We start from the raw sequence: 16,968 nt of genomic DNA, 5'->3' as shown, positions 1-16,968 counted from the left end.
TTGAAAAAAACCCCGACTGCTACATAGTAGACCGATTTTTCATGAAACATGGCTAAGAACACTCCCGACTAACTCAGCTTTCAGACAAAAAAAAAACTAAACATAAATCTGTTCATCCGTTCAGGAGCAGCGATGCCACAGACAGACACACACACAGACAGACAGACAAACAGATAGACAGACGGACAGACAAACAGACAGACAGACATGTCAAAATTATAACACCCCGTCATTTTTGCGTCGGGGGTTAAAAAGAGACATCAACAATTTTTGCATTGGTCTCAAACACAACGTACAATTTTGAGGTGTTTCAGGATCAAATTAAAATTTTATGTGCAATTAAATATACAGTTTTTATGGGGCTATGATTATAATTAGTCTTGTCTCCTTAGATAATAAAATTAAATGTATTTATTTATTCGAAACAACACATCTTGGCAGTTATAAGTGTAATAACAGTGGTTAATGTGAATAATAATTGTCCCAAAGAGGATGCCACTCAGCATGTGTCGGAGCACTTAGTGCCACGACGATGATTTTGAATGGATTCTTAAATGTATATGTAACAGACATGTTCTTATACTTCCTATGATAATATCTCACCAAGCGCTGGTGGCCTAGCGGTAAGAGCGTGCGACTCACGATCCGGAGGTCGCGGGTTCGAACCCCGGCTCGTACCAATGAGTTTTTCGAAACTTATGTGCGAAATTATGTCATTTGATATTTGCCAGTCGCTTTTCGGTGAAGGAAAACATCGTGAGGAAACCGGACTAATTCCAATAAGGCCTAGTTACCCTTCGGGTTGGAAGGTCAGATGGCAGTCACTTTCGTAAAACTAGTGCCTACGCCAAATCTTGGGATGTCAAAGCGGACCCCAGGCTCCCATGAGCCGTGGCAAATGCCGGGATAATACAAGGAGGATGATGGTGATAATATCTCACCAGGAAGAAGCTGCAGTCGTCGGTGGGATACATCTTGGTGGTGTGCGCGACGAGCCGGCCCGACTGGTCGCAGGTGCGCATGTCCTCGAGCAGCGCGCCCTCGGCGCCGCGGTACGTGTGCGCCACTTTGCGAGGGGCCGCGTCGAGCGGAGACGGCACGTGACGGACCACCATCTCTACGAAACCTCTGGAAACGGAGATTTTATTTAGATAATGACTACTACAAATATACTGTAATATATATTGTCCATAGCAAGGATTATTTATATCGGATACATCATACTAAGAATCGTACCTCGAGTCTTTAGCGCCACCTATTAAATACTATCAAAACTACACTGATGATGCCTACACATTTATTTTTTTCAACATGTGTATTGACGTAATATCATGATTTTAAATTATTTTTTTCAACATGTGTATTGACGTAATATCATGATTTTAAAATAAAGAAATATGTCATTTATTCTTATAAAAAATAAAATCACGCAAAAATATTTGGGAAAAATATGATTTTGGCCACTTCCAGGCTGCAAAACAGCGCCATCTAGTTTTAAGTCTAAAAGGCCCATACATTTCAGGGGTACGCTTTTTTGTATGGGCTTTTTGTCCATAGTAAGCTCTTCCGAACTGGAGAGTGATAGGACCTCTATCGTACTTTTCGGCGGCTTTAGCCAAGCCTTTATTGACCATACACCAATCCGGATACTACTTATTCCTCTGGTAAAGCGGTGTGCATTGGCCTTCAATACGACTGCTCGCCAGAGATTCCGATCCTGCTGTTTCTCGCCAATTTTCAATCTAGAACACTAGCAGATCAGAGCCTACCGCATGGGCAACGGTACTTAGGTCAACCGGCCAGCTAACATACCTACTGTTGATTTTCCCAGTTTATTTCCCCAGCCTGCATGATAGATATATCCACTTAGCTGTGTTTGTTGTAAAAATGCTCTACGACGAGCCCTGCAAAATATGACGTACGATGATACAGAAAATTTACTTATGGTCGTAAAATAATAACCTACTGAATATTGATATGTAATAGTTCGGAACCTACTAAAATAAGTCTTGTGTTTATTTAAGTGAATAATTAAAAATAAATCACCAATTTAGTCCTTCCTTTGCCTTGAACACAAGAATTATCCTAGCTCAGGCATTTGTACAAAACATCTTTTATATGTATAACAATTCTTAGTCTTTAAGAACATTCACTGTACAATTACGTTTTTATTAATGAATTATTAGTATTTGTGTCTGTAAGTAACTGCGAGGCTAGATACCGGAAGTCCCCGAAGAGGCGGCTGCACACGAGCCGCAGCAGCGGGCGCACGTTGAGCTTGGACTCCTGCTTGGACAGCTTGCGTCCAGCTCGGAACACGCGTCTACATCCGGTTACTCGTGTAACGTACCGGAAGTCCCCGAAGAGGCGGCTGCACACGAGGCGCAGCAGCGGGCGCACGTTGAGCTTGGACTCCTGCTTGGACAGCTTGCGTCCAGCTCGGAACACGCGTCTACATCCGGTTACTCGTGTAACGTACCGGAAGTCCCCGAAGAGGCGGCTGCACACGAGGCGCAGCAGCGGGCGCACGTTGAGCTTGGACTCCTGCTTGGACAGCTTGCGTCCAGCTCGGAACACGCGTCTACATCCGGTTACTCGTGTAACGTACCGGAAGTCCCCGAAGAGGCGGCTGCACACGAGCCGCAGCAGCGGGCGCACGTTGAGCTTGGACAGCTTGCAGCTTGCGTCCAGCTCGGAACACGCGTCTACATCCGGTTACTCGTGTAACGTACCGGAAGTCCCCGAAGAGGCGGCTGCACACGAGCCGCAGCAGCGGGCGCACGTTGAGCTTGACTCCTGCTTGGACAGCTTGCGTCCAGCTCGGAACACGCGTCTACATCCGGTTACTCGTGTAACGTACCGGAAGTCCCCGAAGAGGCGGCTGCACACGAGCCGCAGCAGCGGGCGCACGTTGAGCTTGGACAGCTTCCGTCCAGCTCGGAACACGCGTCTACATCCGGTTACTCGTGTAACGTACCGGAAGTCCCCGAAGAGGCGGCTGCACACGAGCCGCAGCAGCGGGCGCACGTTGAGCTTGGACTCCTGCTTGGACAGCTTGCGTCCAGCTCGGAACACGCGTCTACATCCGGTTACTCGTGTAACGTACCGGAAGTCCCCGAAGAGGCGGCTGCACACGAGCCGCAGCAGCGGGCGCACGTTGAGCTTGGACAGCTTGCGTCCAGCTCGGAACACGCGTCTACATCCGGTTACTCGTGTAACGTACCGGAAGTCCCCGAAGAGGCGGCTGCACACGAGCCGCAGCAGCGGGCGCACGTTGAGCTTGGACAGCTTCCGTCCAGCTCGGAACACGCGTCTACATCCGGTTACTCGTGTAACGTACCGGAAGTCCCCGAAGAGGCGGCTGCACACGAGCCGCAGCAGCGGGCGCACGTTGAGCTTGGACTCCTGCTTGGACAGCTTGCGTCCAGCTCGGAACACGCGTCTACATCCGGTTACTCGTGTAACGTACCGGAAGTCCCCGAAGAGGCGGCTGCACACGAGGCGCAGCAGCGGGCGCACGTTGAGCTTGGACTCCTGCTTGGACAGCTTCCGTCCAGCTCGGAACACGCGTCTACATCCGGTTACTCGTGTAACGTACCGGAAGTCCCCGAAGAGGCGGCTGCACACGAGCCGCAGCAGCGGGCGCACGTTGAGCTTGGACTCCTGCTTGGACAGCTTGCGTCCAGCTCGGAACACGCGTCTACATCCGGTTACTCGTGTAACGTACCGGAAGTCCCCGAAGAGGCGGCTGCACACGAGCCGCAGCAGCGGGCGCACGTTGAGCTTGGACTCCTGCTTGGACAGCTTGATGTCCAGCTCGGCCAGCACGGCCGGCAGCGTGTCGTCCACGTCACCAACCACCTGCATTTATACATTAAAACCTATTTATTTCCTCATACACATTGCAATGACATGCATATTAAAATTATTTAGTAACCTTTATCCTCGTAAACCTCATTTTTCAGTTCATGTCTGGATAAACCCTGACCAGAAATATATGACTATGTTATTCTGATGTATGCGGTGACAGTTCAGTATAGTATAAAGAAAATAGTTCCAATGAAATTCCGCAACATGGCGCGTAGTCATATATTTCTGGTCAGGCTTTACATGGTACATGTGAATCAACTTTATAACCAACACAATTTGTCCACAACATTTAATCACCAATTTGGCTTTTTCATGTTTGCAGATTTAGGGTCCCAACTGTCAAACATAAAAAGCCCGATTCTTGGTAACTCTAGAGCCATTTTGGAATACTGTAAGATACACTTAAAATTCTTAAAACTGTCAGCGGCACGGAGCCCTAAAGTAGGGTGTGTTATATCTGAGCGAAGATCTTGTAGAGCGGCTTAAGGATAAACTCGAGGAAGCTTCGCTGCGAGGAGGAATGAGGCTGTTTTTTCGTAAATCTTCTTGTTTTCGTGTTGAACTAAACGTCGCCCCATTGCCAGCTAACCATGTCGGCAGCACGGATCCCTAAGATATGTGTTAATATCATGACATACCTGAGCGAAGGTCTTGTAGAGCGGCTCAAGAATGAACTCGACGAAGCTTCGCTGCGCTGACGAGTGTGGCTGCTTCTTAGTGAATCTCCTAGTCTTGGTATTGAAATATACGTCCCCTCATAGTCACGTGGCCATGTCGGCGGCAGCTACGCTAAAGGTGGGATGAGTTACCTGAGCGAAGATCTTGTAAAGTGGCTCAAGGATGAACTCGACGAAGCTTCGCTGCGCGGAAGCATGAGGCTGTTTCTTCGTAAATCTTCTAGTTTTCGTGTTGAAGTATACGTCGCCCCATAGCCACGTGGCCATGTCGCCGGCACGGAGGCCGGAGGTGGGGTGCGCGGCCGCGTACATGGCCGCGAAGGACTCCAGTGTGAAGCATACGTCGTAGAGCGATGACGCGAAGCAGACGTTGCCTGCGAAGTGGATATAAGTTTACTGTTTAATGTTTACTGACTGGGGATTTTTAAAGACATATGACATTTTAAAGAGACACGTCTGTTTAGATCAAAGAGTTCACCACGACCACACCACACTGGCGATCAAATTGTATACGAAAGCGTTTCTAGCACACAGTCTAAGCTCGTACTATGCTTGTATGAGTGAAATATGACAGGTCGACTGTTCGCGTTTTTGACAGGAGGTAATTGTGAGGTAACCGAGAGGGGGTGGGCGGCGCTTTCAGCGGGGAGTGGCCATACTGTACAATAGTACTCTTTATTATACTGTGCCACGACTATAATATGCCTGGAGGGATTATTTCGCCGCTATCCATCCTTGTCAGTACTAAAATTAGAAAAAGACGAGCAACCTAGGCAGCAGCGAGTTACTGTCGCGCCAATCATGCGCAAGCCTTACTTAGCTTGTGATAGGATATACTCGTAACATGAGCCGGCCTAATATATGGCTGATATGTCCTGCCTACCATGAACTACGGTGCCGAGACATGGAGGCTCACTAAGAAGGCTGTGCACATGGTACGAGTAGCACAGAGAGCCATGGAGCGCGCCATGCTCGGTATCAAGATGCAAGATCGACTGAGGAATACCGAGATCCGTCGTCGCGCTAAGGTGCAAAACGTGGGTTTCGTTATTACCAAACTAAAAAGGAGTTGGGCGGGACATGTTGCTAGGCAGAGTGATGGCAGGTGGACTAAAATGTTAACGGAATGGTGGCCGCTAACAAATGTAAAAAGTGCCTGGCATTGCGAGTCACAACTGGATGAGACTAGCCCAGGACCGGGAGAAGTGGCGTACTAGAAGAGCGGCATATGCTCAGCAGTGGGCGATAAAGGGCTGATATGATGATGATGATGGATAATATGTCTGAGCTTGTAATATCCGTCAGCAGGCGGTAGTTTGAGCTGAGACTGTAGATCTTGATGATGCTAATGATAGTTACTTCTACGGATTTTTACTTAAAACTTACCCAGTAAAGGAGAAAACACTGTAGAGGGCTCGTCCGGGTTATCTTGAGGCTGATTTGTTTCAATGAGTGTATTCAACTCGTCTAGAGACAGTTTCTTTAAAGGATTGACTAATAACTTACCCAGTAAAGGAGAGAAGACTGTAGCCGGCTCGTCCGGGTTGTCTTGAGGCTGATTTGTTTCGATCAACGAGTTCAATTCATCTATAATATGTCTCAGCTTGTAATACGCGTCAGCGGGCGGTAGTTTAAGCTCCAGCATGAGACGGTCGATCTTGTTGATGCAGATCGTGAGAGGCACCCGCTCTTGCACGGCGTGACGGAGGAGGCGCTCCGTGTTGAGCATTATGCCTTCGGCTGCGTCCACGAAGAGCACCGCGCCTGAGCAAAAATAAGTTATCTAACTTTTTGAACGGCAAGCTCATTGAGTGAGATGCAGTATAGTAAACCTTGCACGAAAGTATATGATCGGTTAGTAGGCGCGCACGTTAGTTGAAGAAGTCTTTTAAAAAGTGTTAAATACGAAAGAATATGATGATAATACCTTGAAAATTACGCACGAATTAGGCAGATAGACATCGAAATATTTTTTTTCACATATAATTAATATTCTAATCTTCTGAAAAAGCATCATTTGTAACTGATAATGTAGACTACAAAGTTTACACGTAAGGAGACTTACCATCAGATATCCTCAAAGCAGAAGTGACTTCATCGCTAAAATTCACATGGCCCGGGGTGTCCATGATATTCAGCAGATGAGACTTTCCCTTGATATTCTTAAGCATGAGCGTGACTGGCATGGCTTTTATGGACACCCCGCGCTCCTGCTCGACGAACAGGGTGTCTGTGTATCGCATCGGGATGGTGGTCTCATTGTTCACGGTGCTGGGGTGGGTTTGGCGGATGAGACAGTCCACGAACGAAGTTTTTCCTGGAAAAAAATATTATATTAGCAGGTGTACAGATGACTTCGGAAATAGCCAATAGACCAAAATGTTAACATCAGTGTCTTGGCGCGACACCGCTCAAGACCGAGCAAAGTGGCGTGCTACTCATTTCGGATTATCGCGCCAGCCAAGTTAGTGGTAAGTAAGTATTGTCTTAAGGAACATCTGACGTAATTACAACAAATTCAAATAAAACATAGGCCTCTCTGGAAAACAATGAGGTATTTTTTTTTTAATATTTCAATTACAAATTATGATACATTAGTGGCTGAGTAGTAAGCTCTTGCTATGTGCACACATCTTATATTTTAATCCATGTGAACATGTGAACTGAAATTCAATGCTAAAAGTTTATCATAAGTACTAATATAGTCAGAAACAGCCTAAAGAATAGGCTAGTTTCCTATACTTGAAATAAAATATTTTATGCAGTGCACGAAATAAAGCACCACATAATTAGAAGAAAAATTGGGGAAAATGCACTTGAGGTCCAGAGCAGACTGGGAAAATGGCAAGAAAGACTGGAAAGTGTGGGACTGAAAATCAGTAGAACCAAAACTGAACATATGTTCTGCGATTTCGGTGGTCTATCCAGTTTTTCCCCTATTGCCTTAGATGGTGTATACCTACCAGTCTGCTCCGACTTCCGGTATCTTGGGTCATTATTCCAAAATGACGGAAGCATCGACCGTGACGTGAAAAATAGAATAAATGCGGGATGGATGAAATGGCGACAGGTCTCAGGGACAACATGCGATCGACGGATGCCCCTTAAACTTAAGGGGAAAATCTACAAGACGATTGTGAGGCCTGTTGTATTGTATGGATCTGAATGCTGGGCGACAAAGGTGGAGGATGAAAGGAGAGTGCACGTAGCGGAAATGAGAATGTTGAGATGGATGTGTGGAGTGACCAGAATGGATCGGATCAGGAATGAGTATATTAGGGGAAGTTTGAAAGTTGCGCCTATAACGGAAAAGATGAGGAGTGGCAGGTTGGCGTGGTTCGGTCATGTAATAAGGAGGGATGAATGTCATATAGGCAAAAGAATGTTGGAGATGAAGGTTGATGGATGGAGAGGGAGGGGTAAACCCAAACAACGCTGGATGGATTGTGTGAAAGAGAATATGAGGAAGAAAGATGTGAGTGTTGAGATGACGAAAGATAGAGGAGAATGGAAGAGGAAGACTACTAGACTACTACAATAAGTCTCTTCTCGAGATTGACTTATTCTCAAAGTCCCGCGCCCAGTTCAAGACAGCAGTAACAAATTTGTATAAAAGCAGTAATACAAATATCTAGCAAAGCTTTTTTGTTATTCCCTACTAGCTAAATTAGTTTTAATTAAGCACATTTACAGAAGTCTCTCTTGCTTGTAACTTGTGAACCGCATGTTAGTTTTTAAGTTTAAAGTTAAGTGTTATTCTTTCATATGTTATTCGTGAGATACGTATATGGAAGCATCTGTGTCTATAAGGATTTTTGTTATTTTAAGACTTTTTATGTTCATGTCATGTATGTCCTCTGTGTTATCTCCTTAATAAATAAATAAATAAATAAATAAGACGTGTTGTACCGACCCCACATAACGTGGGATAGGGGTAGGAGGAAGAAGAAGAAGAATAGGCTACTAGACTCGTATCGAATTTAGCACATCAAGTTATTGTTTTCTGTAGTATTTGACTTAAGAAATCAATATTTATAGCTTGCGGGCATTAAAAGTGCGTGATGACTGCGTATTTTTAATTAAAGATGTGTGTATGTTTTTTTAAAATTATGGACTCCGAAAACGGTGTTGGCCAATGGAGTGACGTCACATAATTCAGATCAACTATGGAAATAAGAGGTAGTAATCTGATCTCCATAGAAGCAACCTCTATTGTATTAAAATTCATAGTCGTTGACGGGTGTGACAATGTGAAATATTTTTTCTAAATATACTGACGTCATGTCATAGATATTCTATAGATTAATATGGCTGATGTTGTTTTTGCCTGATCACGTAAAAGTAAACTTTAAATAATTTTTTTGCGGCTTTTTAAGTCGTAATAAAATATGGTACTATTTTTTTTCGTTTAATTAGACAGTAATTAATAATATAAGACATACTTTGAAAAAGGGTCAAGTAGCCTATTAGAAGAAAAATATGGACAGTAGTTAAATATGTATAAACATAATTTCTATTTAATAAGTCAAATAGAAAGATTTAAAGTAAATGAATTGACCGTGAAGTCACTCCTCAGTATTTCATAGTAATTCCACATTAGCAAATCGTTTTGACAGTTCATAAAAAGAAACTGATTTGCCTAGTACTAGTAGGAAACTAGCCCATGCAATTGTTACAACAGTGAGACAGTCACTCATCAAATGAATAATAACATCCCATGTTCCCAGTAATCCCAGTACTTATGCATGAGACTTCTGTAGAACCTTTGTCTTCTGTAAGACCTTTAAACAAATATTTGTGAGTATGCATGGGAAAACGTCCCACTTTGTCGATTGCTATAAAGCTTTGTCAGTTTATTCATATAAATAATGGAACCTTAATGGTAACCAACAAAGTGGGATGTTTTACTAAACACACTCACATTTATTTTATGCACATTAAAAGTATGAAAATGAAATGAAAAAGCAACAATATGTCATGAGATCTAGTTATCCAGAAAAGATCACAAGCCAAGCGCTTTTTAAGATTATTCAATGCTTACCATTATGCAGATGCCCCATAAGCGTAACATTCCTCATCAGATTCGTGTTGTCCAGCATATCGGCCAAGTACTCCATATCGTACGTGGTCTCCAGCAGCTCCTGCTGCTGCATCTGGAACTTCTTGTGCTTCACCGGCTCCACCAGCGGCTTGTCCAGCGCTTGGGTGTCTTCCTCCTGGACTACTGTCTCTACGTCCGGACCGTACACTTCTACAGCTTGTGGATAGTACCTGGATTACAACCCACATAGACACTTCTTTGCTAACAAAGTAGTCACGCCTTGGAACAAGCTACCAGAGGAAGTAGTCTCAGCACCCAACACAACATCACCAGTCTTAAGAACAAATTAGACAAACATAATAATGTGAGATAAACCTAGAAGATAGCAGGATACAGGAAATATCAGTTGTTTTTTTCAACTGCCTGCCTGAATTATATAAATAAATAATAGATTAGGTTTTTTATAATGTGTTTTAGCCTAGAGAATGAAAATAAATACCGAAAATATTAATAAAATAAAATACCATGTTCAGAAGAAGAGGCTATATAGATATAGATAGATAGGGATATAAAACATTTGGAACTGGTGATGAAAAAATCTTTCTTTCTTTTTTTTTTTGTATGGAAGTAGGTAGTTTACCAACTTACAAATTGTTATGCAATTGACTTCACATCTCAAGCAATTTCGTGTGGGTTATAAAAGTATTATAATATGACTCTACTGGCTTAGCTCAAGATTACTGATGTTGTGTGTTAAGAGTAGCTCAACTGCAAGATAGACTATTTATAAACACAAATGAATAAAGTTACTTATGAGATTTCATAACACCCCAACCAATTTTTCCGAATTTGAATTTAAAAGTTACTTTTACGTCTATAAGAGTTAAAAAATTTGTATTTGTACAAGTATGCTGGGACTTATGAAGTTAAAATAGGTGTAAAGTCTAACTAAGTGGCTCAGAACTCCAACCCAGCTAACAAAAACTGCCCATTATTGGTGCAACTCTTGGCAGTGATAAAAATGAGGTTAAAAATATTATAGGTATCTCTTAGAACAAATTAAATTATTCTCATTTGAAAATATTTTAATTTGTATTTTTAAGTAGTAACACTACTATTATACTATAAACATTAAATAAATGTCATATACAAAGAAAAAGTGACCAAGGCCTCCAAGTGTTCCGAGCTGGAATCGAACCAGCGTACTCCGTTAACCGGACGGATGCCTGTAAAACCACTCGGCCATCGGATCACGAAAGCAAGGGTCGAAATTTCCAAGTATATGACACAATTACCGAAGGCTTGGCGCCCCCCGCCATCTCTGAGGTAGAACCGAAACTAGTTCGACCTCCTAACTGAATCAACACATGTGATTACGAGCTAGCGAAGAGAGATGGCGCTGCCGTGCAAATCTTAGAACAAATTAAATTATTCTCATTTGAAAATATTTTAAGAGGGCATTCAACGAAAACGTTGTAATAATGTAAAATTGATAGTTTTAATCGGCAAAATGCTACACTTTCCGTCATCTAAAAGACTTATTAAGTTCAGGATTCGATTAGGACATCTTCTTAACTTACATGTTGTGAGACTGGATTTTTAAAAACTAACTCACTTAATTAATTATGATTTTTTTTCTGGTGCATGTTTAGGAAAACCCGCGAAAAGTGCTGACTTAGTCCGTCTAATTTGTAAAATTTGGATAGTTTTGAATGCTTCAAGTGGTAAATTTGTATTATGTATATCCTGTACTACAATCATCTGAGACTACTTCTTTGTCATAAGGCTTTAGAATAGAGTAAATGAGGATATGATGAATCCAATTTGTTTCAGAAATCACCTCAGAATAAGTGTCAATTTCTTCGAAAACTTACGTGTTTTTGAAGTAGTTTTAATATAAAAATAATCTGCAACGCTTACTCAAACAGATTTTATGCAAAAGTTTTCTATTAATTGCAATTTAATATTTTTGAAGATTTTTTAAAAATGCCTCCTTATTACCGGTTACGCGCGCTTGCGATGTCAGTACCGCAGCAGAGCTTGTAGAGGCAGGACGTATGTTAGTCCACTCCGCACGCGGCTCGACGATCGCGAAGTTATTTTGTCATTGTGTGCGGCACCCGCCGTGTCCAAAACCGCACTTGTGTGCGTGTTTGGCTGTACTGTTGCATGTATACTGCGACCGAAAACTTTGATCCTTGGGTTGACGACTTTGGTAACTAACTAATTAACTTGACTAATATTTTTAGTAAGTATTATTTATTATTGAATATCATTTGAGGTTACTGACTCGTCTCAACAAAATCTTTGACAATAGATGGTACTCAGGATCTGATGATGAAGTCAGATGGTAGTCATGAGTTCTCATCAACCAGGTCTTGAAACCATTTCGTGTTTGGGCTCGTTTGATTCGCCTCAACAAGATCTTTGACAAGAGGTGATGGTACCCAGGATCTGATGATGAAGCCGGAAGGTAGTCATGAGTTCTCATCAACCAGGTTTTGAAACCATTTCGTGTTTGGGCTCGTTTGATTTGCCTCAACAAGATCTTTGACAAGAGGTGATGGTACCCAGGATCTGATGATGAAGCCGGAAGGTAGTCATGAGTTCTCATCAACCAGGTCTTGAAACCATTTCGTGTTTGGGCTCGTTTGGTTCGTCTCAACAAGATCTTTGACAAGAGATGGTACCCAGGATCTGATGATGAAGCCGGAAGGTAGTCAAGAGTATTCAACGACCAGGTCTTGAAACTCTTCTGTGTTTGGGTTCGTTTGATTCGTCTCAACAAGATCTTTGACAAGAGATGGTAATCACTCTTTTATACTCTGGCGCATCCACTGTCTCAGTGTGTCAACAGTCAACTAAAGCAGGTAGGCGTAGCGTAGAGTTGTATTTCCTTACAAAAAACTAATTCATAGATGTGGACCTTCCTGTGCTCCATGCAATTAAAACAACATAATGTGCCTACACTGAGCGTGGCCCGACACGCTCTCGGCCGGTTTTTAAAGCCGCGTTGGTAAATAGCCACTCGGCTCTTCCGTAGTTTTCCATATTTTTCAAAAACTACAGAACCTATCAAGTTCAAAACAGTTTTCCTAGAAAGTTTATAAAGTTCTACTTTTGTGATTTTTAAATATATGGTTAAAAAGTTAGAGGGGGGGGACACACTTTTTTTTTCTTTAGGAGCGATTATTCCCGAAAATATTCATATTATCAAAAAAAAACCGGCCAAGAGCGTGTCGGGCCACGCTCAGTGTAGGGTTCCGTAGTTTTCCGTATTTTTCTCAAAAACTACTGAACCTATCAAGTTCAAAACAATTTTCCTAGAAAGTGTTTATAAAGTTCTACTTTTGTGATTTTTTTCATATTTTTTAAACATATGGTTCAAAAGTTAGAGGGGGGACGCACTTTTTTTCCTTTAGGAGCGATTATTTCCGAAAATATTAATATTATCAAAAAACTATTTTAGGAAATTTCAGTAATTCATTTTTAAATACCTATCCAACAATAAATCATACGTTAGGGTTAAAATGACAGAAAAAAAATCACTCCCTACTTTACGTGTAGGGGGTACTTTACCTAATAAAACATTTTTTCCACTTTTTATTTTTGCACTTTGTCGGCGTGACTGATATACATATTGGTACCAAATTTCAGCTCTCTAGTTCTAACGGTCACTGAGATTATCCGCGGACGGACGGACGAACGGAGGGACAGACAGACAGACATGGCGAAACTATAAGGGTTCCTAGTTGACTACAAAACCCTAAAAACACATTTTAAATATAAAAAAAAAACTACTTAAAATTAAAGAAAACCGATCTTAGTTCCATTATATACAGAGTGGGGCCTGTAACAAAGGCGAAGAATTGAACTGTAGGCTATTCTCCTTATACTGATCAACATTTATTCAGTGACTTTTAAAAATTATGAAGTCTTTAAATTTTTAATTTTTCATACAAAATAGCTTCAATGTACGCCATTATTGTTGTCATTGACGTTGTCTGTCACACTTTAGACTTAACAGAATTCGCAATACATTACCTCTTAGAAAAAACTTTCAAGGGTGATAAAAATCAAAATACAAGTTATTTTTAAAAGTCGCCGAACAAATGTTGATCAGTATAAGTGCGTTTTCACATTATCCGATCCGATATCGGATGTCGGACCGATATCCCATACATTACAGGCGCCATCTTGGATTTTTTCTATTGAAATGCTTCCGACATCCGATATCGGATAGTGTGAAAACGGCTTAAGGAGAATAGCCTAGAGTTCAATTCTTCGCCTTTGTTACAGGCCCCACTCTGTATATGTACCTAGAAAACATCATCATCTTCCTTGCGTTATCCCGGCACTTGCCACGGCTCATGGGAGCCTGCGGTCCACTTTGACAACTAATCCCAAGATTTGGCGTAGGCACTAGTTTTTACGAAAGCGACTGCCATCTGACCTTTCAACCCAAAGGGTAAACTAGACCTTATTGGAATAAGTCCGGTTTCCTCACGATGTTTTCCTTCATCGAAAAGAACCTAGAAAACATATCATATACAAAATGAAATAAAACTAAGAAAACGGATTATATTCATTATACGTGATATAATCTGATTCCATAAATTTATTTCATGAGTAACTATCGCGGTGACAGAAGACAATATTATATACACAATTTATTATATTATAAAAGTTTTTTAATTTATTTCTTCCAAGGCTACACACGTTTTAATAAAAAAAATTGTGATAAGTTTAATAATTAAACTAAAAGGTCAAGTATTTATGCACGAAATCATGTATGCAAATATGTAATATGGTGGTGTTTTTACGCAAGTATCAATAATGGTTAGTCCGCAACGCCACTGACGGCGTGGCGGTACCGACCATGAATGCTATCCCTTTCGCTCTAGCCGCACGTAAGGTTGGTTCGAAGAGGATCGCACGCTATGTCTGTACCGCAGGCTCCAATCGTTATGCTTCTGGTTATAGTGTGCGTCTGCACACAGGCGCACGCCAGCGCCGCCGGCGTCGAAATGCGAGCAAGCAGATTTTTTGAAAGCGCTCTTAATTTGTATTTTTAAGTAGTAACACTACTATATACTACTATTCGCTAGCTCGTAATCACATGTGTTGATTCAGTTAGGAGGTCGAACTAGTTTCGGTTCTACCTCAGAGATGGCGGGGGGGCGCCAAGCCTTCGGTAATTGTGTCATATACTTGGAAATTTCGACCCTTGCTTTCGTGATCCGATGGCCGAGTGGTTTTACAGGCATCCGTCCGGTTAACGGAGTACGCTGGTTCGTTTCCAGCTCAGAACACTTGGAGGCCTTAGTCACTTTTTCTTTGTATATGACATTTATTTAATGATTATAGGTATCTCTCAGATTTCAAAGTACATTCAAGGCCCACTTAATATTTGCTTGCAACCTCTAGATGCCCCTTATTAATAAACATTCACTAAAGTTATTGGTCCATGAAAGAGCAAATGAAGGGTGACTTCCCAATATCTTTAAAAAGAAAGCTCATGGACATGTGCATTCTCCCCATCCTGACCTACGGAGCACAGACTTGGTCTTTGACAAAAGTTCAGAAATCCGGCCTCAAGGTCTGTCAGCGTGCCATGGAGCGTAGTATACTCGGCGTGAAGTTGACCGATCGCATCAGAAACACTGTACTACGCTCCAAAACACGGATAACTGACGTGGCTGAAACAGCCGCCAAGCTTAAGTGGGACTGGGCAGGGCACGTTTGTCGTATGCCGGATGACCTGTGGGCTAAAGCGACAACCAATTGGGTCCCACCAAATCGAACCCGGGGTCGCGGAAAGCCTCGACGGCGTTGGCGAGATGTCCGTGACGCTTTTGATGAGAATTGGTGGGAAACGGGTCAGGACCGGGATACGTGGAAAGGGAAGAGGGAGGCCTTTGCCCAGCAGTGGGACACTCTAGGCTCATATAAATAATAAATAAATATAAAAGTTATCAAGCCGATAAAGTTTGTTTGTCCCTTTCTATCAACCAATGGGTCGGAAAGGAACAAACAAACTTTATCAGCTTGATAACTTTAGTGTACATTTATTAATAAGGGGGTAGAGTATAAGAACCCTTTTGGATTTGGGAAATGTTCCATTGGGAAGCATTCCATCAGTAATTTTTCGGTTTTTAGTATGCATATAAAGTTATTTAGACCAAATTAACTTCCCATAGCATCTGCAAACACAATTTCCATGAAAATGAAGACTTTCCCTCATTTTGGGACTTTATAGTCTTAATTTAAGCTGGTTGCAGAATAGACACCAAAAACATGGTTCATAACGCCCTTAACTTTTAACACTCACCGTTTGTCCTCGTGCAGCACGACCGACATGGGAGCAGCCTCCGGTTCCGCATCAGCGTCTTCATCATCGTCCATGGCATCCTCATCACCTTCACGGTTATCATAGACGCTCTGGTCATCGTCAGAATCCGAATCCAGATCCGGCCCTATGTAATTCCCGAACTCGTCGTACAAATCACCGTCCATCTCGACGACGATTAGTTTGTTATAACTGTATTAAAATTAAAACTAAACTCTTGCAAATTATGTAAAAACAACAATCAAAACAAAAGCCGCTGTGGATGGCGATTTTTTCAAGATAACCTAAAAATGTACAGCTCGTTGCGTTTAGTTTAGCGTCACTTGTGTTGACAGTGCCACAGATAAAACATAATCGGATTTACACGTAGCAATAACTAAACGCTTGTCATGCACAACCACAGATAATAAAATATTGATTATTTGCGCCATTGCGCAAACCGCTACAAAATTTAAGAAATGGGCAAAACAAATGTTTGTTTTGTTTCTCAAAACAAGTGCTTCATTAAAAATAGCACACATGTATAATAGCATTTCTTTAAAAATATTGATGTAAGTGAGAGCGAGAAAGAAGTATTTTTTTTGTCGCTCGCTTATGTGAAAAAACATTCCAAGGTCGTGGTGCAGTGCAATCGTTTGCTAGTCTGTTTGGAAAGAGAAGAGTCGTGAAATGTATGGGGCCCACGACTCCTCTTGGTAAGCGACAAAGTAGCCTTCGAGACAACTTCGGTGAAGAATCTAAACTACTCTCCACTCATTTCGGAATGAGACTGATAATCTGGGGATGCTAGGAAACCATAATTATATCAATTATTCTTTATTTATTCCCCTTGAGTTCCCATTGCCAAATCCATAGAAATGAAATCGTAGGTTATAGGAATTTGATCAACTGTTTATGATAGCCGGATCCACACAGAGCGAGGCAATTTCCTCGCGCAACGTGTTATGTAGACATCCCTCGGCTGTGGCTGTGCCTGCGCTTTGCTCAGCGGAGGTACGTCTACATTGGACGTTTGCCGCGCGAGCATATTG

At 42.1% G+C, this 16,968-nt stretch overlaps 1 protein-coding gene across 1 annotated transcript in view; it reads right to left on the bottom strand.

The window, feature by feature from the left end:
* The window catches only part of LOC125241433 (116 kDa U5 small nuclear ribonucleoprotein component), a 33,760-nt gene extending 17,533 nt beyond the window's left edge, over nt 1–16,227 (bottom strand). Inside the window, exons 1-7 of the mRNA XM_048149924.1 lie at nt 15,920–16,227; nt 9,589–9,818; nt 6,613–6,864; nt 6,054–6,311; nt 4,680–4,921; nt 3,728–3,861; nt 942–1,128 (exon numbers count right to left, since the gene is read on the bottom strand). Of these exons, the coding sequence (XP_048005881.1) occupies nt 942–1,128; nt 3,728–3,861; nt 4,680–4,921; nt 6,054–6,311; nt 6,613–6,864; nt 9,589–9,818; nt 15,920–16,104 (1,488 nt within the window). The 5' untranslated portion in view covers nt 16,105–16,227. The remainder of the gene's footprint in view (nt 1–941; nt 1,129–3,727; nt 3,862–4,679; nt 4,922–6,053; nt 6,312–6,612; nt 6,865–9,588; nt 9,819–15,919) is intronic.
* Between the last annotated feature and the right edge of the window lie 741 nt (nt 16,228–16,968).

The sequence above is a fragment of the Leguminivora glycinivorella genome, chromosome Z (genome assembly GCF_023078275.1).
Source record: "Leguminivora glycinivorella isolate SPB_JAAS2020 chromosome Z, LegGlyc_1.1, whole genome shotgun sequence".
Classification (NCBI taxonomy): Eukaryota; Metazoa; Arthropoda; class Insecta; order Lepidoptera; family Tortricidae; genus Leguminivora; species Leguminivora glycinivorella.
The sequence above is the reverse complement of the archived record's forward strand: the minus strand, read 5'-3'. Positions and strand labels throughout refer to the sequence as shown.